We start from the raw sequence: 25,507 nt of genomic DNA, 5'->3' as shown, positions 1-25,507 counted from the left end.
TCCCTTCAACGTCATGACGTCACGACGCACTGACGTCACGACGCCGACCAAGAACTGTCATGTCGGCGCCCAGCAGGTCTCCTCACTGAGGTGACGCTCCGCCCCCTTACGTTTACGTGCTGACGTCACAACGTCACGACGCCGTCAGGCCGACCCAGAACTGTCATGGCGGCTCCCAGCCGTTGTCTCCTCGCTGAGGTAACGCTCCGCCCCCTTTACGCTCCAACGTCATGACGTCACGACGCCCTGACGTCACAACGCCGACCAAGAAGTGTCATGGCGGCTCCCAGCCGCCCCTGTGCGGACCCCGCTCCCCCGTTACCGGTACCGGGGGGTGTGAAGCGCTCCCGGCAGCTCCTGCACATGAGCGTCTTGTGCCTCTGCCCCTCCCCCTGCGGACGGTACCTGGCGGCCGGGAACAACTACGGGGAGGTCGCGGTCTTCAGGTGGGACTAGGCCGCAATGGGGCCGCTATGGGGCATGGGCTGCTATGGGGCATGGGCTGCTATGGGGCCGCTATGGGGTCTGCAATGGGGCATGGGCTGCTATGGGGCCGCTATGGGGTCTGCAATGGGGCATGGGCTGCAATGGGGCCGCTATGGGGCATGGGCCGCTATGGGGTATGGGCCGCAATGGGGCCGCAATGGGGCATGGGCCGCTATGGGGCATGGACCGCAATGGGGAATGGAGCGCAATGGGGCATGGAGCGCAATGGGGCATGGGCCGCAATGGGGCCGCTATGGGGTCTGCAATGGGGCCGCTATGGGGCATGGGCCGCAATGGGGTCTATGCCACAATGGGGCTGCTATGGGGCCGCTATGGGGTCGCTATGGGGTCTTCAATGGCCGCTCCCATTCACCCACAGCCTCGCGGCCGCTCTGAGCGCTGAGGCCAAAGAGGAGAGCAAGAGACCGATTGGGGTGTTCCAGGGTCGGTATTCCCGTTATTCCCTAAGGGGGGGTCAGTATTCCCTATGGGGGGGTCGGTATTCCCGTTATTCCCTATGGGGGGGTCAGTATTCCCTATGGGGGGGGCGGTATTCCCGTTATTCCCTATTGGGGGGTCGGTATTCCCAATGGGGGGGGGTATTCCCTATGGGGTTATCGGTATTCCCAGTGTTCCCAATGGGAGGGGGGTCTGGGGTGTTCCCTATGGGATAAGGGTGTTCCTATAGGTCCTAACCCTAACCCACCATTCCCACATTCCCATCCCCATCAATCCCATTATCCCATTCCCACTATTCCCATTACCCCATTCCTATCACTCCTATTATACCATTCCTATCATTCGCATTATCCCATTTCCATCATTCCCATGATCCCATTCCCATCATTTCCATTATCCCCTTCCCCCATACCCATTATCCCGTCATTCCCATGATCCCATTCCCATCATTCCCACCATTCCCATTATCCCATTCCCATCATTCCTATTATCCCTTTCCCCCATTCCCATCATTCCTATTCCCATCATTCCCACCATTCCCATTATCCCATTCCCATCATTCCCACTATTCCCATTATCCCATTCCCACCATTCCCATTATCCCATTCCCATTATCCCACTGTTCCCATTACCCCACAGCCCATCCCGGCCCAGTTTACTCCTTGGCCTCCAGTGACCGGCTCCTGCTCAGCGCTGGGGATGGGGAGGTGAAGGCCTGGGCGTGGCCTGAGCTGGGCAAGAAGGTGAGGCCACGCCCCCTCCTCCCATTGGCCACGCCCCCTCCATTAACCCCGCCCCTTTACCCCCTCCCATTCACTCTCCTTTAGCCCCTTTAAGCCCCTCCCCTTTCCTAGCCCCGCCCACCCTTAAGCCCCTCCCCTTCCTTAGCCCCGCCCACCGCTAAGCCCCGCCCCTTCCCCTGACTCCACCCACTCCATAGGGCACAAGGGAGCTCTGGACCCGGCGGCCTCCATGCAGGTCAGTGACCTTTGAACCCGGGGTGGGAGGGGCTTAATGGGATGGGATTAAAGGGGGAGGGGCTTGAGGAGTGGGAGGGGCTTAAAGGGGAGGGACTTAAATGAGGTGGGAGGGGCTTAAAGGGAAGGGCTTGAATGTGGGAGGGGCTTAAAGGGATGGGCTTGAATGTGGGAGGGGCTTAATGGGGTGGGAGGGGCTTAAAGGGAAGGGTTTAGATGGTAGGAGGTGGGAGGGGCTTAAAGGAGGTGGGCGGGGCTTAAATGGATGGGAGGGGCTTATATGAGGTGGGCGGGGCTTAAAGGAGGTGGGCGGAGCTTAATGTGCCCCTCCCCCCCCATAGGACAAGCCTGGAGGTGCCCGAGATCAACAGCATCCAATTGAACCCCAGGGTGAGAGGGGGGAGGGGTGACCCCCACGTGACCCCCACCCCGTCACGTGACCTCACGTGACGTCACGTGACCCCCGTGTGACGTCACGTGACAGGACAACAGCCTGGTGCTGGCGGGGGGGGACGGAGCCGTGCGGGTGCTGGAGCTGGAGAGCGGGAGCTTCACGGTGATCATGTGACACATGGGAGATCATGTGATACATGGGATAACATGGGATAACATGGGATACATGGGATAACATGGGATATATGGGATAACATGGGATAACATAACATGGGATAACATGGGATATATAGGATAACATGGGATACATGGGATAACATGGGATAACATGGGATAACATGGGATAACATGGGATATATGGGATAACATGGGATAACATAACATGGGATAACATGGGATATATAGGATAACATGGGATATATGGGATAACACAACATGGGATAACATGGGATACATGGGATAACATGGGATATATGGGATAACATGGGATAACATGGGATAACATGGGATAACATGGGATATATGGGATAACATGGGATAACATGGGATACATGGGGTAACATGGGATAACATGGGATACATGGGATAACATGGGATAACATGGGATAACATGGGATACATGGGATAACATGGGATAACATGGGATAATATGGGATACATGGGATAACATGGGATATATGGGATAACATGGGATACATGGGATAACATGGGATATATGGGATAACATGGGATATATGGGATAACATGGGATACATGGGATAACATGGGATATATGGGATAACATGGGATATATGGGATAACATGGGATATATGGGATAACATGGGATAACATGGGATACATGGGATAACATGGGATAACATGGGATACATGGGATAACATGGCATACATGGGATAACATGGGATATATGGGATAACATGGGATATATGGGATAACATGGGATATATGGGATAACATGGGATAACATGGGATACATGGGATAACATGGGATAACATGGGATACATGGGATAACATGGCATACATGGGATAACATGGGATATATGGGATAACATGGGATATATGGGATAACATGGGATATATGGGATACATGGGATAACATGGCATACATGGGATAACATGGGATATATGGGATACATGGGGTAACATGGGATACATGGGATAACATAACATGGAATACATGGGATAACATGAGATGTGCATTACAGGATGTGTATTATGGGATGTATATTATGGGATGTGCATTATGGGGTGTGTAATATGGGCTGAGCATTATGGGATGTCCATTACGGGATGTACATTATGGGATGCATATTAAGGGATGTGTCTTATCGGATGAGCATTATGGGACGTCCATTATGGGATGAGCATTGTGGGATGTATGTTATGGGGTGTATGTTATGGGATGTGACTTATGAGGTGTGTATTATGGGATGTATGTTATGGGGTGTGCATTATGGGATGTACATTATGGGATATCTGTTATCTGATGAGCATTATGGCATGTATATTATGGGATGAGCCTTATGGGATACATATCATGTGCTGATCATTATGGGATGTTCTGCCCCCAGCACGAGCTCCGGGGTCACCGGGACCTGGTTCACTGTCTGGCTCTGCGGGAGCTGCCCCCACATGTGCTGTCGGGGGGGGAGGATGGGACCGTGCGGCTCTGGGGTCAGCCCTGCCCCCATTGCCCCTCCCCCATTACCCCTCCCCCACCCCCATTGCCCCTCCCCCATTACCCCTCCATCCCATTACCCCTCCCCCACTCCACATTGCCCTTCCCCATCCCCCATTGCCCCTCCATCCCATTACCCCTCCCCCACCCATCCCCATTGCCCCTCTATTACCCCTCCCCCACCACCATTACCCCCTCCCATTGCCCCTCCCCCATTACCCCTCCCCCACTCCTATTGCCCCTCCTCCCATTGCTCCTCCCTCTATTGCCCCTCCCCCCCACATCCCCATTGCCCTTCCTCCCATTGCCCCTCCCCCACTCCCATTACCCCTCCCCCATCGCCCCTCCCCCATTGACCCCTTTATCCCCCCCCAGATCTCCGCACTGGGACCCAGGCTCAGGTCATTGAGGTGCACAAGTACGAGGTAAGGGGGAGGGGAAACCCCCAACCCCCACCCCATATCCCCCTATACCCCCCATATCCCCCCCATATCCCCCCCATATCCCCCTATACCCCCCATATCCATCCATACCCCCCCATATCCCCCCATATCCCCCCATATCCACCCCATATCCCCCCATATCCCCCCCATATCCCCCCCATATCCCCCCATATCCCCCCCATATCCACCCCATATCCCCCCATATCCCCCCCATATCCCCCCATATCCACCCCATATCCCCCCATATCCCCCCATATCCCCCCATATCCCCCCATATCCACCCCATATCCCCCCATATCCCCCCATATCCCCCATATCCCCCATATCCCCCCATTGACCCCATATCCCCCCATTCCCATAGGAATGCAGCCGCCCCAACCATGGGAAGTGGATCCGGTGCCTGGCAACGGACTCTGATTGGATGGTGAGGGGGAAGGGGGCGTGGCCAGAGGGAAGGGGGCGTGGCCAGAGGGAGGGGGTGTGGCCAGAGGGGAAGGGGGCGTGGCCAGAGGGGAAAGGGCATTGGCCAATGGGGAGGGAGGGGGCGTGGCTATGCCGGGGGGGGGGGGGGGTGGAGCCATAGGGGGCGTGTCTCAGAGGGCACTGTGATTGGCCAATGGGGATGGAGGGGGCGTGGCTATGACAGAGGGGTGGAGTGTCCTTAGGGCACTGTGATTGGCCAATGGGGGGAAGGGGGCGTGGCTACAACAAGAGGGTGGAGCCATGGAGGGGAAAGGGGGGGGCGCGTCTCGGAGAGCGCTGTGATTGGCCAATGGGGATGCAGGGGGCGTGGCTATGACGGGAGGGGGGGGGGGCATGCCTCAGAGGGCACTGTGATTGGTCAATAGGGAGTGAGGGGGCGTGGCTACACAATGGGGGTGGAGCCAGGGGAGGGGGGGCTGTGATTGGCCATTGGGGAGGCAGGGGGCGTGGTTACACGGGATAAAGGGCTGTGATTGGCCAATGGGGAGGAGGGGGCGTGGCCTGGGCTGACCCCATTGCCGCAGGTGTGCGGGGGGGGCCCAGCCCTCACCCTCTGGCACCTCCGTTCTGTGACCCCCACGACTGTGTTCCCACTGCCCCCCAGGCAGCACCATGCACTGTTCCACCAGGACCTGGTGAGTGTCGGACCCATAGAGACCTATAGAGACACATAGAGACCCATAGAGACCCATAGAGACACATAGAGACACATAGAGACCCATAGAGACCCATAGAGACACATAGAGACACATAGAGACCCCATAGAGACACATAGAGACCCCATAGAGACCCCATAGAGACACATAGAGACACATAAAGACACATAGAGACCCATAGAGACCCCATAGAGACACATAGAGACCCCATAGGGACACATAGAGACACATAGAGACCGCATAGAGACACATAGAGACACATAGAGACACATAGAGACCCATAGAGACACATAGAGACACATAGAGACCCCATAGAGACACATAAAGACACATAGAGACCCCATAGAGACCCATAGAGACCCATAGAGACACATAGAGACCCCATAGAGACCCCATAGAGACCCATAGAGACCCATAGAGACCCCATAGACACACATAGAGACACATATAGATACATAGAGACCATAGAGACCCATAAAGACACATAGAGACCCATAGACTTCATAGAGCCCTATAGATCCCTATGGGGCCCTATAGATCCCTATATACCCACATAGAGCCCTATAGTGTCTTACAGTCTCCTATAGACCTCTATAGATCCCTATGGGTCCCTGTAGTCTCCTCTAGACTCCTAACCCTGTACTCCCCACTGCAGACCAGTATGTACCAGTACAGCCCAGTACGTAACAGTATGAACCAGTATGTACCAGTACATCCCAATATGAACCAGTATGAACTAGTACATGTCCGTATGTCCCAATATGCACTAGTGTGTCCCAGTACGTACCAGCATGTCCCAGTATGAACCAGTACGTACTAGTATGTCCCAGTACATCCCAATATGCCCCAGTTTATCCCAGTACGTACCTGTATAAACTAGTACAGCCCAGTATGAACCAGTACATCCCAGTACGCACCAGTATGAACCAGTACATCCCAGTATGGACCAGTACATCCCAGTACGCACCAGTATGAACCAGTACATCCCAGTATGAACCAGTACATCCCAGTATGAACCAGTACATCCCAGTACGCACCAGTATGAACCAGTACATCCCAGTATGAACCAGTACATCCCAGTACGCACCAGTATGAACCAGTACATCCCAGTATGAACCAGTACATCCCAGTATGGACCAGTACATCCCAGTACGCACCAGTATGACCCAGTATATCCCACCACAGGTACTGGCCGGGGGTCCAGGCCCTGCCCTGCACCAGCTGCAGCTCAGTGGGGAGCTCAGGGGCCGAGTCCCATGTACCCCCCCAGCCCTGAGGTGCCTGTGCCTGAGCCCCCGGCCCCCCGAGCACCAGGTGGGCGGGGCTTCAACAGGGGGCGGGGCTTAAGGGAGTGGGAGGGGCTTAAAGGGTGGGAGGGGCTTCAAAGGGGAGGGGCTTAGGGGTGGGAGGGGTTAAAGGGGGAGGGGCTTAAAGGGATGGGAGGGGCTGTGCTGCCTCAGTCCCCACCCCCCCGAGCACCAGGTGGGCGGGGCTTAAAGGTGGGCGGGGCTTAAAGGTGGGAGGGGCTTCAGCAGGGGGCGGGGCTTGAAGGGTGGGCGGGGCCTCAGCAGTGGGAGGGGCTTCAAAGGGGTGGGAGGGGTTAAAGGGATGGGAGGGGCTTACAGGGGTGGGAGGGGCTTCAAAGGTGTTGGGCGGGGCTTAGGGTGGGAGGGGTAAAAGGGGTGGGCGGGGCTTAGAGGTGGGAGGGGCTTAGAGGTGGGAGGGGCTTAGAGGTGGGAGGGGCTGTGCTGTCTGTGCCTCAGGCCCCCCCCCCCCCGAGCACCAGGTGGGCGGGGCCTATGGGGTGGGAGGGGCTTCAACCGGGGGTGGAGCTTAGGGGGGTGGGAGGGGCTTCGAGAGTGGGAGGGGCTTAAAGGGGTGGGAGGGGCTTCAATGGGGTGGGAGGGGTTAAAGGGGGAGGGGCTTAAGGGGTGGGAGGGGCTTGACTAGAGGGAGGGGCTAGGAGGGGGCGTGGCTTCCCCTAAGCTCCGCCCCCCTCAGGTGCTGACGGTGGCCGGGAACAGCCCCAAGATCGATGTGTTCACCAACCTGGGGTACAGGGCGTTCTCCTTGTGCTTCACGTGACCGCACGGGCACCACGTGACCCACATAGACCCCCTTTTGTAATAAACCTGCTCTTTTGTACCTGTTTTGGGTCGTTTTTGGGGTGAAAAACGGGGTTTTAGGGCAAAAAACGTGGGAATGGGGAGGTTTTACGGCTTTCTTCCGCGCTTTACGGCAGCGCTCCGGACCCCTTCGGCTCTTTACGACTCTTTTCAGCGCTTTACGGCTCCCCCTATGGGCCCCATAGACCCCTATAGATCCCCATTGCAATAAACCTTCTCTTTTTTACCCGTTTCTGGTCGTTTTTGGGGTGAAAAACGGGGTTTTAGGGCAAAAAACGGCGGAATACGGGGTTTTACGACTCTCTTCCGCGCTTTACGGCTCTCCCCTTCGGACACCTTCGGCTCTTTCCGCCGACCGGAAGTGCTTCTGAGGCGACTTCCGGCCGGGCCATGGCGCTGCTGAGGGGGCTCCGAGCGGCGGGTGCGGAACGGGCCCAAAATGGGGCAAAAAGGGCAAAAATCGGCTCAAAATGGGTGAAAAAAGGGGGAAAAAGGGAACGGGAAGGGCCGGGGGGGGGGAGGGGGGAGGGGAGGGGTGAAGGTCATGGGGAGGGAGACCCCAAAAAAGGCGGAATTTGACCCAAAATGGGGGCGGGAGGGGTTGGTGCCCCCACAGAGAGCGGCTTGGGGGGGGGAAATACCATATAGAGGCGCTTATAGACCCCTAAGGCCCTATAGAATCCGTTAATACCCCTATAGAACCCATTGAAACCCGTATAGAACCCATTCATACCTCTATAGATGCCGTTAATACCCTATAGAACCCGTTAATACACCTATAGAACCCATTAATGCCCCCAAGCCCCCTATAGAACCCATATAGAACCTTCTGTATCCCCTATAGGACCCCTATAGACCCCCATATATCCCTTATATCCCCTATAGAACTTCTATATTCTGTATAGAACCTCCTGTATGCCTTACAGAACCCCCTGTATCCCCTATAGAACCCCCTATATCTGCTCCAGGACTCCTATAGAACCTCCTATATTCCCTATAGGACTCCTATAGATCCCTATATATCCCTTCTATCTCCTATAAAACTTCTATATTTCATATAGAATCTTCTATATCCCCGATATAATCCTTATGTCCCTTATAGGATCCCTATATCCCCTATAGAACCCCCCATATCTCCTATAGAATCTCCTATATCCCCTATAGAACCTCTATAGAACCCTCTATATTTTCTGTAGAACCCCTATATCCCCTATAGAACCCCCTATATCCCCTGTAGAACTCCTATATGCCCTATAGAACCGCTATATTCCCTATAGAACTCATATAGAACCCCATATATCCCTTATATCCCCTATAGAACTCCTATATCCCCCATAGAACCCCTATAGGACCCCTATAGAACCCCATATATCCCCTATAGGACCCTATAGACCCCCCTGACCCACATCTCTTCTCCCCCCAGCTCTCCGCAGCCTGACCTCGGTGAGTGTTACCTATGGGGCCATACGGTCTGGGGGTCACGTGGTCTCACAGGGGTCACGTGGTGTCACAGGGGTCACGTGGTGTCACAGGGGTCACGTGGTCCTATAGGGGTTCTAAGGGGTATAGGGGGGGCTTAAAGGGGTTATGGGGGGATCCATATAGAGGCTATGGGGGGGTCCGTATAGAGTGTATGGGGGGGTCTTAAAGGGTCTACGGGGGTCCCATATAGGGGTTATGGGGGGGTCTTAAAGGGGCCATAGGGATCTTTTAAAGGGGCTATGGGGGGCCCATATAGGGGTTATGGGGGGGGTCAACATAGGGGTTATGGGGGGCCCATATAGGGGCTATGGGGGGGTCTTAAAGGGGCTATGGGGGGCTCTTAAGGGGCAATGGGGATCCCATATGGGGGGGTCTTAAAGGGTCTATGGGGGTCTCATATAGGGGCTATATGGAGCCCATATAGGGGTTATGGGGGGGTCTTCAAGGGGCTATGGGGGGGTCCTAAAGGGGCAATGGTGGGACCCATATGGAGCGTCTTAAAGGGTCTATGGGGGTCCCATATAGGGGCTATACGGGGGGTCAACATAGGGGCTATGGGGGAGTCTTAAAGGGGCTATGGGGGCCCATATAGGGTCTATGGGGGGCACTTTAAGGGGCTATGGGGGGTCTTAAAGGGGCAATGGTGGGACCCATATGGGGGGGGCTTAAAGGGGCTATGGGGGTCCCATATAGGGGCTATGGGGGGGTCTTAAAGGCTCTATGTGGGTCCCCTATAGGGTCTATAGGGCCCTGACCCCCCCCTTTGACCCCCCCCCAGCCCCCCCCATGGCGAGGCCTGGCCGTGGAGGCCAAGAAGGCCTTTGTGAGGGACAGGCCTCACGTGAACGTGGGCACCATCGGCCACGTGGACCACGGCAAGACCACATTGACGGCCGCCATTACCAAGAGTGGGTCCGGAATGGGGGGGGGAGGCAGAAAATGGGGCGAAAAACGGGGTTTTTGGGCAAAAAATGGGGTAAAAAGGGGAGAAAATGGGGGTGGGGGGGGCAAAATGGCGGCCGGCAGGGCGCAAAATGGCCGCCGGGGGGCGCAAGATGGCGGCGGGAGGGGGTGGAAATGGCGTCGAAATAGCCCAAAATGAGCCAAAAATGGGGATTTTTGGGGTCTTTTTGGGGTGAATTGTGGTAAAAAAGGGGTTGGAGCCACCCCCATTGTATTCAATGGGGGGGGCACCCCTATAATGGAGGGGGGGGGTCTCAGAGGGGACAAGATGGCGGCCGGAGGGGGTGAAAATGGCATCAAAACAGCCCAAAATGCCCCAAAAATGGGTTTTTTTTGGGTCAAAAAAGGCAGAAATGGGGTTTTGGGGAACCCCCCATTATCTTTAATGGAGGGGGACCCCTAAAAGGGGGGGGGACACCCCTATAATGGAGGGGGGTCCTCAGAGGGGACAAGATGGCGGCTGCAGCTCCCAAGATGGCCGCCTGAGGGTCTCAAAATGGCATCAAAACAGCCCAAAATGCCCCAAAATGTGGTTTTTTTTTGGGTCAAAAAAGGTAGAATTGGGGTTTTGGGGAACTCCCCCTTATGTTTAATGGGGGGGGGGCACCCCTATAATGGAGGGGGGGGTCTCGGAGGGGACAAAATGGCGGCCGCAGTTCCCAACATGGCCGCCAGAGGGTCTCAAAATGGCGGCCGGAAACCCCCAAACCCCCCTAAAGCTCCCCCAAAATGCCCCAAAAATGGGTTTTTTTTGGGTCAAAACCCCCAAATTGACCCAATTTTACCTTAATTTAAGTCCTGGCGGCCTCGGGTAGTGCCGAATTCCGGCCCTATGAGGAGATTGACAGTGCTCCTGAGGAGAGGGCCCGAGGCATCACCATCAATGCGGCCCATGTGGAGTATGCCACAGCCAAGAGGCACTATGCACACACCGACTGCCCCGGGCACGCCGACTACGTCAAGGTGAGGCAAAAAGGGGCTTTTTTGATGCAAAAATGGGGGTTTTTACCTCAAAAATGGGATTTTTGACCCAAAAATGGGGGGGGTTACCTCAGAAATGGGATTTTTGAGACAAAAATGGGGGTTTTTACCTCAAAAATGGGATTTTTGACACAAAAATTGGGGGGTTACCTCAAAAATGGGATTTTTGACCCAAAAATGGGGGATTTTACCTCAAAAATGGGATTTTTGACACAAAAATTGGGGGGTTTACCTCAAAAATGGGATTTTTGAGACAAAAATGGGGGTTTTTACCTCAAAAATGGGATTTTTGACACAAAATGGGGGATTTTACCTCAAAAATGGGATTTTTGACCCAAAAATGGGGGGGGTTACCTCAGAAATGGGATTTTTGACACAAAAATTGGGGGGTTTACCTCAAAAATGGGATTTTTGACACAAAAATTGGGTTTACCTCAGAAATGGGATTTTTGACACAAAAATGGGGGTTTTTACCTCAAAAATGGGATTTTTGGCCCAAAAATGGGATTTTTGACACAAAAATGGGATTTTTGACCCAAAAATGGGATTTTTGACCCAAAAATGGGGGTTTTTACCTCAAAATGGGTGTTTTAACTTCAAAAATGGCACTTTTTACCTCAGAATTACTTTTTTTAATGCAAAAAATGGCACTTTGATAATGAAAATGACATTTTTTGTCCAAAATTGACACTTTTTACCCCAAAGTTACACTTTTTAGTGCAAAAATGGCGCTTTCTGCCCCATAGCCCAGCCCCATAACCCAGCCCCATAGCAGTGCCCCTAGCCCAGCCCCACATCCCAGCCCCATAGCAATGCACCAGCCCCATAGCCCATCACCATAGCCCAGCCCCATAGGCCAGCCCCACAGCAGTGCCCCATAGCCCAGCCCCATAGCCCAGCCCCACATCTCCTCTGTGCCCCCCAGAACATGATCACGGGCACAGCTCCTCTCTGCCCCATAGCAGTGTCCCAGCCCCACACCCCATCCCCACACCCCATCCCCACACCCCAGCCCCACAGCAGTGCCCCATAGCAATACCCCAGCCCCACATCTCCTCTGTGCCCCCAGAACATGATCACGGGCACAGCTCCTCTCTGCCCCATAGCAGTGTCCCAGCCCCACACCCCAGCCCCATAGCAGTGCCCCATAGCCCAGCCCCACACCCCAGCCCCATAGCCCAGCCCCATAGCAGTGTCCCAGCCCCATAGCAGTGCCCCATAGCAGTGCCCCATAGCAGTGCCCCATAGCAGTGCCCCATAGCAGTGTCCCAGCCCCATAGCCCAGCCCCACATCTCCTCTGCCCCCCAGAACATGATCACGGGCACAGCTCCTCTCTGCCCCATAGCAGTGCCCCATAGCAGTGTCCCAGCCCCATAGCAGTGCCCCATAGCAGTGCCCTATAGCAGTGTCCCAGCCCCACATCCCAGCCCCACATCTCCTCTGCCCCCCAGAACATGATCACGGGCACAGCTCCTCTCTGCCCCATAGCAGTGTCCCATAGCAGTGCCCCATAGCAGTGTCCCAGCCCCACAGCAGTGCCCCATAGCTCCTCTGTGCCCCCCAGAACATGATCACGGGCACAGCTCCTCTCGACGGCTGCATCCTGGTTGTAGCTGCCACCGATGGGCAGATGCCTCAGACCCGAGAGCACCTCCTGCTGGCCAAGCAGGTGTGTGGGGCAGCTATGGGGCGGCTATGGGGCAGCTATGGGGCTGGTGGGGGGGGGGGTCTGGGGGGATATGGGGGGGATATGGGGTCTATGAGGGTCTATGGGCACATTTGGGGCAGATATAGAGGGATATGGGGGGGATATGGGGCAAATATTGGGGTCTGTGGGGCAGATATGGGGGTATATGGGGGGATATGGGGGGATATGGGGGGGATATGGGGGGATATGGGGTGGATATGGGGGGATATAGGGGGGGTATGGGGGGGATATGGGGCGGGTATGGGGGCATATGGGGTGGATATGGGGGGGTATGGGACGGCTATGGGGCAGGTGTGGGGTGGGTATGGGGGGGTATGGGGGGGATATAGAGGGATATGGGTGGATATGGGGGATATGGGGGGGGTATAGGTTGGATATGGGGGCATATGGGGGGGATATGGGGGGATATGAGGGGGGTATGGGGGTCCAGGTATGGTCTTTCTATGGCCTTTTTATGGTCTCTCTATGGTGTCTATGGTCTCTCTATGATCTCTTTGTTATCTCTATGGTGTGTTTGTGGTGTCTCTATGTTCTCTCTATGGTTTCTATGGTGTCTCTATGGTCTCTCTATGGTGTCTCTATGGTGTCTCTATGGTGTCTCTATGATGTCTCTATGGTGTCTCTATGGTCTCTATGATCTCTCTATGGTCTCTCTATGGTTTCTATGGTGCCTCTATGGTATCTCTATGTGTCTCTATGGTCCCAGGTGGGTGTGCGACACGTTGTAGTGTATGTGAACAAGGCTGACGCTGTGGAGGACCCAGAGGTGTTGGCTCTGGTGTCTCTATGGTGTCTCTATGGTGTCTCTATGGTATCTCTATGATGTCTCTATGGTCTCTCTATGGTATCTCTATGATCTCTATGGTATCTCTATGATCTCTATGGTATCTCTATGGTATCTCTATGGTCCCAGGTGGGTGTGCGACACGTTGTAGTGTATGTGAACAAGGCTGATGCTGTGGAGGACCCAGAGGTGTTGGCTCTGGTGTCTCTATGGTCTCTCTATGGTGTCTCTATGGTCTCTCTATGGTATCTCTATGATCTCTATGGTATCTCTATGATCTCTATGGTATCTCTATGGTGTCTCTATGGTCCCAGGTGGGTGTGCGACACGTTGTAGTGTATGTGAACAAGGCTGATGCTGTGGAGGACCCAGAGGTGTTGGCTCTGGTGTCTCTATGGTGTCTCTATGGTGTCTCTATGGTATCTGTATGGTCTCTATGGTGTCTCTATGGTGTCTATGGTGTCTCTATGGTATCTCTATGATCTCTATGGTATCTCTATGGTATCTCTATGGTATCTCTATGGTCCCAGGTGGGTGTGCGACACGTTGTAGTGTATGTGAACAAGGCTGACGCTGTGGAGGACCCAGAGGTGTTGGCTCTGGTGGAGCTGGAGCTGCGGGAGCTGCTCAGCGAGTTCGGGTTCGATGGGGACGGGACCCCCATTATTGTGGGGTCGGCTCTGTGTGCACTGCAGGTATATGGGATCTATAGGGATCTATAGGGGTATATGGGATCCATAGGGATACATGGGATCTATAGGGGTACATGGGGACGGGACCCCCATTATTGTGGGGTCGGCTCTGTGTGCACTGCAGGTACATGGGATCTATAGGGATCTATAGGGGTATATGGGATCCATAGGGATACATGGGATCTATAGTGGTACATGGGATCTATAGGGATCTATAGGGGTATATGGGATCCATAGGGATACATGGGATCTATAGGGGTACATGGGGAGGGGACCGCTATAATTGTGGGATCAGCTCTGTGTGCACTGCAGGTACATGGGATCTATAGGGGTACATGGGATCTATAGGGGTACATGGGGATATATGGGATCCATAGGGATACATGGGATCTATAGGGGTACATGGGGATGGGACCCCTATAATTGTGGGGTCGGCTCTTTGTGCACTGCAGGTACATGGGGGACATGGGATCTATAGGGATCCATAGGAATCTATAGGGGTACATGGGATATATAGGGGTATATGGGGTACATGGGATACGGGGTACAGGACCTCCATCATTGTGGGGTCTGCTCTATGTGCACTGCAGGTACATGGGGTACATGGGATCTATAGGGGTACATGGGGACGGGACCCCCATTATTGTGGGGTCTGCTCTGTGTGCACTGCAGGTATATGGGGGACATAGGGGTACATGGGATCTATAGGGGTACATGGGGATATATGGGATCCATAGAGATACATTGTGATCTATAGGGATACATTGGGATACGTGGGATCCATAGGGATACATGGGATACACTGCGGTCCATAGGGATGCATGGGGATGCATTGGGATACATTGGGATATATGGGATACATGGGTGTACATAGGATCCATGGGGATATATGGGATACATTGGGATATGTGGGATATATGGGATACATGGGGTACATGGGGATACATGGGATCCATTGCGGTACATGGGATCCATGGGGATACATGGGATACATTGGGATATATGGTATACATGGGGTACATGGGATCCATAGGGATACATTGGGATACATGGGGATACATGGGATCCATTGGGATACATAGGGGTACATGGGATACATGGGATCCATAGGGATATTTGGGATACATTGGGATCCATAGGGATGCATGGGATTCATAGGGATACATGGGATTCATAGGGATACATTGGGGTATATGGGATACATTGGGATACACGGGGTCCATGGGGATACATTGGTATATATGGGGTACATTGGGATACATGGGATACATTGGGATCCATAGGGCTACATGGGATCTATATGGATCCATTGGGATACATGGGGTCCATAGGGATACATGGGATCTATATGGATCCATAGGGAGACATGGGACCCATAGACCCCATAGACCCCCATAGACCCCATAGACCCCATAGACCCCATAGACCCCATAGACCCCATAGACCCCCATAGACCCCATAGACCCCATAGACCCCATAGACCCCATAGACCCCATAGACCCCATAGACCCCCATAGACCCCATAGACCCCATAGACCCCCATAGACCCCATAGACCCCATAGACCCCATAGACCCCCATAGACCCCATAGACCCCCATAGACCCCATAGACCCCATAGACCCCATAGACCCCATAGACCCCCATAGACCCCATAGACCCCATAGACCCCCATAGACCGCATAGACCCCATAGACCCCATAGACCCCCATAGACCCCCATAGACCCCATAGACCCCATAGACCCCATTGACCCCATAGACCCCATAGACCCCATAGACCCCATAGACCCCCATAGACCCCATAGACCCCATAGACCCCCATAGACCCCATAGACCCCCATAGACCCCATAGACCCCATAGACCCCATAGACCCCCATAGACCCCATAGACCCCCATAGACCCCATAGACCCCATAGACCCCATAGACCCCATAGACCCCCATAGACCCCATAGACCCCATAGACCCCCATAGACCCCATAGACCCCATAGACCCCCATAGACCCCATAGACCCCATAGACCCCATAGACCCCCATAGACCCCATAGACCCCCATAGACCCCATAGACCCCATAGACCCCATAGACCCCATAGACCCCCATAGACCCCATAGACCCCATAGACCCCATAGACCCCCATAGACCCCATAGACCCCCATAGACCCCATAGACCCCATAGACCCCATAGACCCCATAGACCCCCATAGACCCCATAGACCCCATAGACCCCATAGACCCCCATGTCCCCCCAGGACCGTCAGCCGGAGCTGGGGCTACAGTCGGTGCTGAAGCTGCTGGATGCCATCGACACTCACATCCCCCTCCCCCCCCGTGACCTCGAGCGACCTTTCCTGCTGCCCGTGGAGAGTGTGCACTCCATCCCTGGTACTGCCCCATAGACACCCCATAGACACCCCATAGAGACCCATAGAGACCCATAGAGACACATAGAGACCCATAGAGACACATAGAGACACATAGAGACACATAGAGACCCATAGAGACACATAGAGACCCATAGAGACACATAGAGACCCATAGAGACACATAGAGACCCATAGAGACCCATAGAGACACATAGAGACCCATAGAGACACATAGAGACACATAGAGACACATAGAGACCCATAGAGACACATAGAGACACATAGAGACACATAGAGACACATAGAGACCCATAGAGACACATAGAGACACATAGAGACACATAGAGACACATAGAGACCCATAGAGACACATAGAGACCCATAGAGACCCATAGAGACACATAGAGACACATAGAGACACATAGAGACCCATAGAGACCCATAGAGACACATAGAGACCCATAGAGACACATAGAGACCCATAGATACCCATAGAGACCCATAGAGACACATAGAGACACATAGAGACCCATAGAGACCCATAGAGACACATAGAGACCCATAGATACCCATAGAGACCCATAGAGACCCATAGATACCCATAGAGACCCATAGAGACCCATAGAGACACATAGAGACACATAGAGACACATAGAGACACATAGAGACACATAGAGACACATAGAGACCCATAGAGACACATAGAGACACATAGAGACACATAGAGACCCAGAGACCCATAGAGACACATAGAGACACATAGAGACACATAGAGACACATAGAGACACATAGAGACCCATAGAGACACATAGAGACACATAGAGACCCATAGAGACACATAGAGACACATAGAGACACATAGAGACCCATAGAGACCCATAGAGACCCATAGAGACACATAGAGACCCATAGAGACACATAGAGACTCATAGAGACTCATAGAGACACATAGAGACCCATAGAGACCCATAGAGACACATAGAGACACATAGAGACACATAGAGACACATAGAGACACATAGAGACCCCATAGAGACACATAGAGACACATAGAGACACATAGATACCCCATAGCAACCCATAGACACCCCATAGAGACCCATAGACACCCCATAGAGACACATAGAGGTCCACACCTGCTCCATAGCAACCCATAGAGACCCATTGGGAGCCATTGAACCCATTAAACCTATTGAACCCATTGGGACCCATTGCCCCATCACCCCCATCACCCCTATTACCCCATTGACCCCATTACCCCCATTGCCCCCATTACCCCATCACCCCCATTGCCCCCATTACTCCCATTACCCCATTGCCCCCATTACCCCATTGCCCCCATTACCCCATTACCCCCATTACCCCATTGCCCCCATTACCCCCATTGACCCCATTACCCCATTGCCCCCATTGACCCCCATTACCCCATTGCCCCCATTGACCCCATTACCCCATTGCCCCCATTGACCCCCATTACCCCATTGCCCCCATTACCCCCATTGACCCCATTGACCCCATTGCCCCATAGGCAGGGGTACAGTGGTGACAGGGACCCTGGAACGTGGAACCATCCGCAAAGGGGACGAGTGTGAGATCCTGGGATACAACCGACACCTGCGTTCTGTGGTCACAGGTGAGCCCCATAGAGACCCATAGAGACCCATAGAGACCCATAGAGACCCATAGAGACCCATAGAGACACATAGAGACCCCATAGAGACCCATAGAGACCCATAGAGCCCCATAGAGACCCATAGAGACCCATAGAGACACATAGAGACCCCATAGAGACCCATGGAGACCCATAGAGACCCCATAGAGACACATAGAGACACATAGAGACCCATAGAGACACAAAGATACCCCATAGAGACCCATAGCGACCCATAGAGACCCCATAGCGACCCATAGAGACCCCATAGAGACCCCCTAGAGACCCCATAGAGACCCAATAGAGACCCCATAGAGACCCATAGAGACACAAAGAGACCCCATAGAGACCCATAGCGACCCATAGAGACCCCATAGAGACCCCCTAGAGACCCCATAGAGACCCCATAGAGACCCAATAGAGACCCATAGAGACCCATAGGGACCCATAGGGACCCCATAGAGGCCCCCAGAGACCCCATAGGCAGCTGATAAAGACCCCATTGAAACCCCATAGACACCAATAGACACCCCATAGAGCTCCATAGAGTCTCCATAGACACCCATTGACTCCCATAGACACTCATAGACCTCCATAGACACCAATAGAGCCACCTCCAGCCAATCAGATCTCACCTAGGGGGCGTGTCCTGTGCTGGCCCCGCCCCCTGCAGCCCTTTACCGCCCCCTGCAGGCCGCGCAGCAAACCCCTGCCTGCGGCCCCCTGGCACCCAATAGAGCCCATAGAGCCCTATAGGAACCCATAGAGACCTATAGGAACCCCATAGAGCCCTATAGGAACCCATAGAGCCCTATAGGAACCCCATAGAGCCCTATAGGAACCCATAGAGACCTATAGGAACCCATAGAGACCTATAGGAACCCATAGAGTGCTATAGGAACCCCATAGAGCCCTATAGGAACCCATAGAGACCTATAGGAACCCATAGAGCCCTATAGGAACCCCATAGAGCCCTATAGGAACCCATAGAGCCCTATAGGAACCCATAGAGCCCTATAGGAACCCCATAGAGCCCTATAGGAACCCATAGAGCCCTATAGGAACCCATAGAGACCTATAGGAACCCATAGAGCCCTATAGGAACCCATAGAGCCCTATAGGAACCCATAGAGCCCTATAGGAACCCCATAGAGCCCTATAGGAACCCATAGAGCCCTATAGGAACCCATAGAGACCTATAGGAACCCATAGAGCCCTATAGGAACCCATAGAGCCCTATAGGAACCCATAGAGCCCTATAGGAACCCATAGAGCCCTATAGGAACCCATAGAGCCCTATAGGAACCCCATAGAGACCTATAGGAACCCATAGAGCCCTATAGGAACCCATAGAGCCCTATAGGAACCCATAGAGACCTATAGGAACCCATAGAGCCCTATAGGAACCCATAGAGCCCTATAGGAACCCATAGAGCCCTATAGGAACCCATAGAGCCCTATAGGAACCCATAGAGCCCTATAGGAACCCATAGAGACCTATAGGAACCCCATAGAGCCCTATAGGAACCCATAGAGCCCTATAGGAACCCATAGAGCCCTATAGGAACCCATAGAGACCTATATGAACCCATAGAGACCTATATGAACCCATAGAGCCCTATAGGAACCCATAGAGCCCTATAGGAACCCCATAGAGCCCTATAGGAACCCATAGAGCCCTATAGGAACCCATAGAGACCTATAGGAACCCATAGAGCCCTATAGGAACCCATAGAGCCCTATAGGAACCCCATAGAGCCCTATAGGAACCCATAGAGCCCTATAGGAACCCATAGAGCCCTATAGGAACCCCATAGAGCCCTATAGGAACCCATAGAGCCCTATAGGAACCCATAGAGCCCTATAGGAACCCATAGAGCCCTATAGGAACCCCATAGAGCCCTATAGGAACCCATAGAGCCCTATAGGAACCCATAGAGCCCTATAGGAACCCATAGAGCCCTATAGGAACCCATAGAGCCCTATAGGAACCCATAGAGCCCTATAGGAACCCCATAGAGCCCTATAGGAACCCATAGAGCCCTATAGGAACCCCATAGAGACCTATAGGAACCCCATAGAGCCCTATAGGAACCCCATAGAAACCTATAGGAACCCCACAGAGACCCATAGAGCCCTATAGAACCCTATATGAGCCCCATAGACCCCCCAGAGCCCCCCATAGACCCCAATAGGAGCCCCATAGACCCCAATAGGAGCCCCATAGACCCCAATTGAGCCCCGTAGACCCCTATAGGAGCCCCATAGACCCCCATAGATCCCCATAGACCCCAATAGGAGCCCCACAGACCCCTATAGGAGCCCCATAGACCCCAATAGAGCCCCACAGAGCCCTATAGGAGCCCCATAGACCCCCATAGAGCCCCATAGAGCCCCATAGACCCCTATAGAGCCCCATAGCTGCCCCATAGCCGCCCCATAGAGACCCATAGACCCCAATAGGAGCCGCACAGCCCCCTATAGAGACCCATAGAGCCGAATAGAGCCCCATAGACCCCAATAGAGCCCTATGGGAGCCACATAGACCCCTATAGGAACCCCATAGAGCCCCATAGACCCCAATAGAGCCCTATAGGAACCCCATAGACCCCCGTAGACCCCTATAGCTGCCCCATAGAGCCCCATTGTTCCCCATTGTGCCCCATTGCAGGCATTGAGATGTTCCACAAGAGTCTGGCTCATGCTGAGGCTGGAGACAACCTGGGGGCTCTGCTGCGGGGGCTGCGCAGGGAGGAGCTGAGGAGGGGGATGGTGCTGGGGGCACCTGGGAGCCTCAGCACACACCAGAGGGTGGAGGCACAGGTAGGAGCTATGGGGCAGCTATGGGGCAGCTATGGGGCAGCTATGGGGCAGCTATGGGGCAGCTATGGGGCAGCTATGGGGCGGCTATGGGGCGCCTATGGGGCAGCTATGGGGCGGCTATGGGGCGGCTATGGGGCAGCTATGGGGCGGCTATGGGGCAGCTATGGGGCGGCTATGGGGCGGATGTGGGGTAACAATGGGGTATCAGTGGGGCTGGGTATGGGGTGGTTGTGGGGTGGGTATAGGGTGTTTATGGGGTAACAATGGGGTGAGTATGGGGTGGATATGGGGCAGCTATGGGGCTGGGTGTGGGGCTGGGTGTGGGGCTGGGTATGGGGTAGCTATGGGGCTGGGTGTGGGGTGGGTGTCGGGTAACAATGGGGTGAGTATGTGGTGGATATGGGGCAGCTATGGGGCAGAGCTATGGGGCAGGTGTGGGGCAGAGCTATGGGGTGCTATGGGATGGCTATGGGGGCATATGGGGTAACAATGGGGTGGATATGGGGATGGTGCTGGGGGCACCAGGCAGCCTGAGCACACACCAGAGGGTGGAGGCACTGGTAGGATCTATGGGGCGGCTATGGGGCAGCTGTGGGGCTGGGTGTGGGGCTGGCTATGGGGCAGCTATGGGGCAGGTGTGGGATAACAATGGGGTAACAATGGGGGGGATATGGGGTAACAATGAGGTAACAATAGGGTGGGTATGGGGTGGCTATGGGGCAGGTGTGGGGCTGGGTGTGGGGTGGGTATGGGGTAACAATGGGGTAACAAAGGGGGTGATATGGGGCTGGTTGTGGGGTATCAATGGGGCTGGGTGTGGGGTGGATATGGGGTAACAATGGGGTGTCTATGGGGCAGCAATGGGGCAGCAATGGCGCTGCTATGGGGCCGGTATGGGCCTGGTTATGGGGGTGAACGGCAGCAATGTGGGGCAGTCCTGGGCCGGGTGTGGGTCAGACCCTGTCCCAGCCCCACATCTCCCCATAGGTTTACATCCTGAGCCCACAGGAGGGTGGACGCCACAAACCCTTCGCTGCCCATTACACCCCAGTCATGTTCTCCCAGACCTGGGACATTGCCTGTCGAGTCATCCTGCCCCCCAACAAGGTGAGCTATGGGGCAGCCCCACACATCCTGCCCCACACATCCTGCCCCACACATCCTGCCCCACACATCCTGCCCCACACATCCTGCCCCCCAACAAGGTGAGCTATGGGGCAGCCCCACACATCCTGCCCCACACATCCTGCCCCACAACCTGCCCCACACATCCTGCCCCACACATCCTGCCCCCCAACAAGGTGAGCTATGGGGCAGCCCCACACATCCTGCCCCACACATCCTGCCCCACAACCTGCCCCACACATCCTGCCCCACAACCTGCCCCACACATCCTGCCCCACACATCCTGCCCCACACATCCTGCCCCCCAACAAGGTGAGCTATGGGGCAGCCCCACACATCCTGCCCCACACATCCAGCCCCACACATCCTGCCCCACACCTCCTGCCCCACACATCCTGCCCCACACATCCTGCCCCACACATCCTGCCCCACACACCCCAGCCCCATAACCCAGCCCCATAACCCAGCTCCACATCTCCCCCCAGGAGCTGGTGATGCCAGGGGAGGACACAGCTCTGACCCTGCTGCTTCGGGCCCCGATGGTGTTGGAGGAGGGGCAGAGATTCACCCTCCGCGATGGGGCCAGAACCATCGGCACTGGGGTCGTCACCCGCGCCCTGCCCCCACAGCCCGAGGACCAGGACGTCAGCTGGGGCTGAGTGTGGGGCCGGACCCACAAGTGGGGCCCATAGAGATCTATGGGGCTGGACCCACAAGTGGGGCCCATAGAGATCTATGGGGCCGGACCCACAAGTGGGGCCCATAGAGAGATATGGGGCACAGACACACAGCTCTGCCCCATAGATCTCTATGGGGCCCAGACACATCTCCTGTCCCATAGAGATCTATGGGGCTCAGACCCCCATCTGCTGCCCGATAGAGATCTGTGGGGCTCAGACCCCTAAGTGTGCCCCATTGACAGCTATGGGGCCAGACCCACAAGTGGGGCCCATTGAGATCTATGGGGCTCAGACCCACAACTCTGCCCCATATATCTGTGGGGCTCAGACCCACATCTGCTGCCCCATAGAGAGCTATGGGTCCAGACCCACATCTCCTGCCCTATTGATATCTATGGGGCACAGACTCACATCCTGCCCCATTGATATTTATGAGGCTCAGACACACATCTTCTGCCCCATAGATCTCTATGTGGCTCAGCCCCCCAAGTGTCTCCTATAGAGAGATCTATGGGGCTCAGCCCCCCAACTCTGCCCCATAGAGATCTCTATAGAGCCCAGCCCCCATCTCCTGCCCCATAGATCTCTATGGGGTCCAGACCCCAACTCTGCCCCATAGATCTCTATGGTTCCCATCCCCCTTCCCTCTGTGCCCCATAGATGCGCTGCTATGACCGGGGGGGCGTGGCCAGAGCAAGGGGGCGTGTCCTCGACGGGGGCGTGACCTCTGACCCCTCCCGCCCCTCCCCCCCCCCGCGCGGTTCAAATAAATTAAAATAAAAACCGAAATTTTTTTTTTCTAAAAAAAAAAAAAAATCCCAAAAAAAATTTTTTTTTTCTTTCCTTTCTTCCATTTTTTTCCCGCCTTTTTTCCCCTCCCCCCCCTCAGGCCACGCCCCCATTGAGGTCACGACCCCTCCTCAAGCCCCGCCCCCTCCTCAGGCCCCGCCCCCCTCGGGGTGGGTCACGTGAACAGCTCGAAGTCCACCCGCGCGCAGTCGTAGAAGGGACCCGGCGGGTGGGGGAGGGGCCGCACGCGCCGGCACCTGGCCCCGCCCCCCTGGAAGTAACCCTGGGAGGCCCACTCCTGATTGGAGGAGAGGGGAGTGACGTCAGAGGGGGAGGGGCTTTAATACCTCCAATGCCCCTCCCATCTCTATTAAGCCCCTCCTACGTCATTAAGCTCCTCCCCTTTAAGCCCCTCCCATTGCCCCTAAGCCCCTCCCACCCCTCAAGCCCCTCCCACCCCTTAAGCCCCTCCCAACCCCTTCAAGCTCCTCCCACTTTTAAGCCCCTCCCACTCCCTTAAGCTCCTCCCATCTCCATTAAGCCCCTCCCCTTAAGCCCCTCCCAGCCCTTTAAGCCCCTCCCCATTAAGCTCCTCCCATCTCCTTTAAGCCCCTCCCACCCATTAAGCTCCTCCCATATACATTAAGCACTTCAAGCCCCTCCCACCCCATAATACCCCTCCCCTTAAGCCCCTCCCATTCCACTAAGCCCCTCCCACCCATTTAGGCCACTCCCCATTAAGCCCCTCCCACTCCATTAAGCTCCTCCCATCTCCATTAAGCCCCTCCCACCCCATAATGCCCCTCCCCTTAAGCCCCTCCCACCCTTTTAAGCCCCTCCCATCCGATTAAGCCCCTCCCACCCATTCAGGCCCCTCCCCTTCAAGCCCCTCCCACCCCTTAAGCCCCTCCCCTTTAAGCCCCTCCCACCCATTCAGGCCCCTCCCCTTTAAGCCCCTCCCATCACCTTCAAGCCCCTCCCACCCCTTAAGCCCCTCCCCTTTAAGCCCCTCCCACCCCTTAAGCCCCTCCCCTTTAAGCCCCTCCCACCCCCTTTAAGCCCCTCCCCCCCCATTCACCTGCATCTGGCTGCTGCTGAAGGGCCCGAACACCTCCCCCCCCTCTTCCCACACGTATTCCCACAGCACTTCCCCTATGGAACAAAGGGGGGGGAGGGGCTTAGGGGGGGAGGGGCTATGGGGGGTGGGGGAGGGGCTTAGGGGGGTGGGGGAGGGGCCATGCCCAATGCCCCTCCCCCCCATTCAAATACATAGGGATTACCCCTCCCCCCACCCCATAACCCCCTCCCCCCATCCCATTCCCACCCCATTATCCCCATTTCCACCCCTTTATCCTCCCTTTATCCCCCATTTCCCACCCCATAAACCCCTTTTACCCCATTTCCCACCCCCAATTCCTCCCCTTTTATCCCATTTCCCATCCCATTATCCCCATTTCCCCCCATTTTATCCCATTTTCCCCCCTTTTTACCCCTATTTCCCCCTTTATCCCATCCCCCCCCATTTCCCACCCCATAAACCCCATTCTATCCCATTACCCCCCATTTATCCCCCATTTCCTTCCCATCCCCCCATTATCCCATCCCCCACTCACCTTCCTCCTTCCCCTCCCCCTTCTCCTCCTCCTCTTCCTCCCCCATCGCGAACATATCGATCGTTCCACTTCCGCCCTGCATGGGGGGGGCACCCCCAAATTCCCCCTTTTCCCCCCCAAAATCCCCCTTTTTAACCCCAAAATCCCCCT

At 55.0% G+C, this 25,507-nt stretch overlaps 2 protein-coding genes across 5 annotated transcripts; both read left to right on the top strand.

Moving 5' to 3' along the window:
• Positions 1-54: 54 nt before the first annotated feature.
• On the top strand, positions 55-7,720 carry THOC6 (THO complex subunit 6). Of its 2 annotated transcripts, XM_034073626.1 has the most exons (12): positions 56-446; positions 866-930; positions 1,585-1,688; positions 1,886-1,923; positions 2,264-2,312; positions 2,407-2,478; positions 3,887-3,989; positions 4,369-4,418; positions 4,798-4,860; positions 5,444-5,554; positions 6,761-6,889; positions 7,577-7,720. In XM_034073626.1, the coding sequence occupies exons 1-12, from the start codon at positions 277-279 to the stop codon at positions 7,658-7,660; spliced, it is 1,038 nt and encodes a 345-aa protein (XP_033929517.1). In that variant the 5' UTR covers positions 56-276; the 3' UTR covers positions 7,661-7,720. The 2 variants fall into 2 exon arrangements, with proteins under 2 accessions (XP_033929518.1, XP_033929517.1); XM_034073627.1 differs by lacking the exon at positions 5,444-5,554 and having other exon boundaries at positions 55-446.
• A 308-nt stretch (positions 7,721-8,028) lies between these two features.
• Positions 8,029-23,537, top strand: TUFM (Tu translation elongation factor, mitochondrial). 3 transcript variants are annotated; one of them, XR_004550655.1, is made up of 12 exons: positions 8,029-8,122; positions 9,125-9,144; positions 9,962-10,091; positions 10,943-11,109; positions 12,693-12,797; positions 14,151-14,315; positions 16,562-16,694; positions 18,205-18,309; positions 20,999-21,150; positions 22,138-22,257; positions 22,761-23,006; positions 23,044-23,537. XR_004550655.1 is itself a non-coding variant. In XM_034073624.1 (12 exons), the coding sequence occupies exons 1-11, from the start codon at positions 8,092-8,094 to the stop codon at positions 22,932-22,934; spliced, it is 1,302 nt and encodes a 433-aa protein (XP_033929515.1). In that variant the 5' UTR covers positions 8,029-8,091; the 3' UTR covers positions 22,935-22,972; positions 23,047-23,537. The 3 variants fall into 3 exon arrangements, 2 of the variants coding, with proteins under 2 accessions (XP_033929515.1, XP_033929514.1); XM_034073624.1 differs by having other exon boundaries at positions 22,761-22,972; positions 23,047-23,537; XM_034073623.1 differs by having other exon boundaries at positions 22,761-23,537.
• Positions 23,538-25,507: the final 1,970 nt, after the last annotated feature.

The sequence above is a fragment of the Melopsittacus undulatus genome (genome assembly GCF_012275295.1).
Source record: "Melopsittacus undulatus isolate bMelUnd1 chromosome 29 unlocalized genomic scaffold, bMelUnd1.mat.Z SUPER_29_unloc_1, whole genome shotgun sequence".
Classification (NCBI taxonomy): Eukaryota; Metazoa; Chordata; class Aves; order Psittaciformes; family Psittaculidae; genus Melopsittacus; species Melopsittacus undulatus.
The sequence above is the reverse complement of the archived record's forward strand: the minus strand, read 5'-3'. Positions and strand labels throughout refer to the sequence as shown.

Excerpts from the sequence above, each read along its gene's own strand:
- THOC6 (XM_034073626.1), top strand. The coding sequence starts at position 277 with ATGGCGGCTCCCAGCCGCCCCTGTGCGGACCCCGCTCCCCCGTTACCG. Across the intron at positions 4,419-4,797 it reads TTGAGGTGCACAAGTACGAG|GAATGCAGCCGCCCCAACCA; the intron begins GTAAGGGGGAGG and ends CCATTCCCATAG. Across the intron at positions 4,861-5,443 it reads CAACGGACTCTGATTGGATG|GTGTGCGGGGGGGGCCCAGC; the intron begins GTGAGGGGGAAG and ends CCATTGCCGCAG.
- TUFM (XM_034073624.1), top strand. The coding sequence starts at position 8,092 with ATGGCGCTGCTGAGGGGGCTCCGAGCGGCGG. Across the intron at positions 12,798-14,150 it reads ACCTCCTGCTGGCCAAGCAG|GTGGGTGTGCGACACGTTGT; the intron begins GTGTGTGGGGCA and ends CTATGGTCCCAG. Across the intron at positions 21,151-22,137 it reads ACCAGAGGGTGGAGGCACAG|GTTTACATCCTGAGCCCACA; the intron begins GTAGGAGCTATG and ends ATCTCCCCATAG.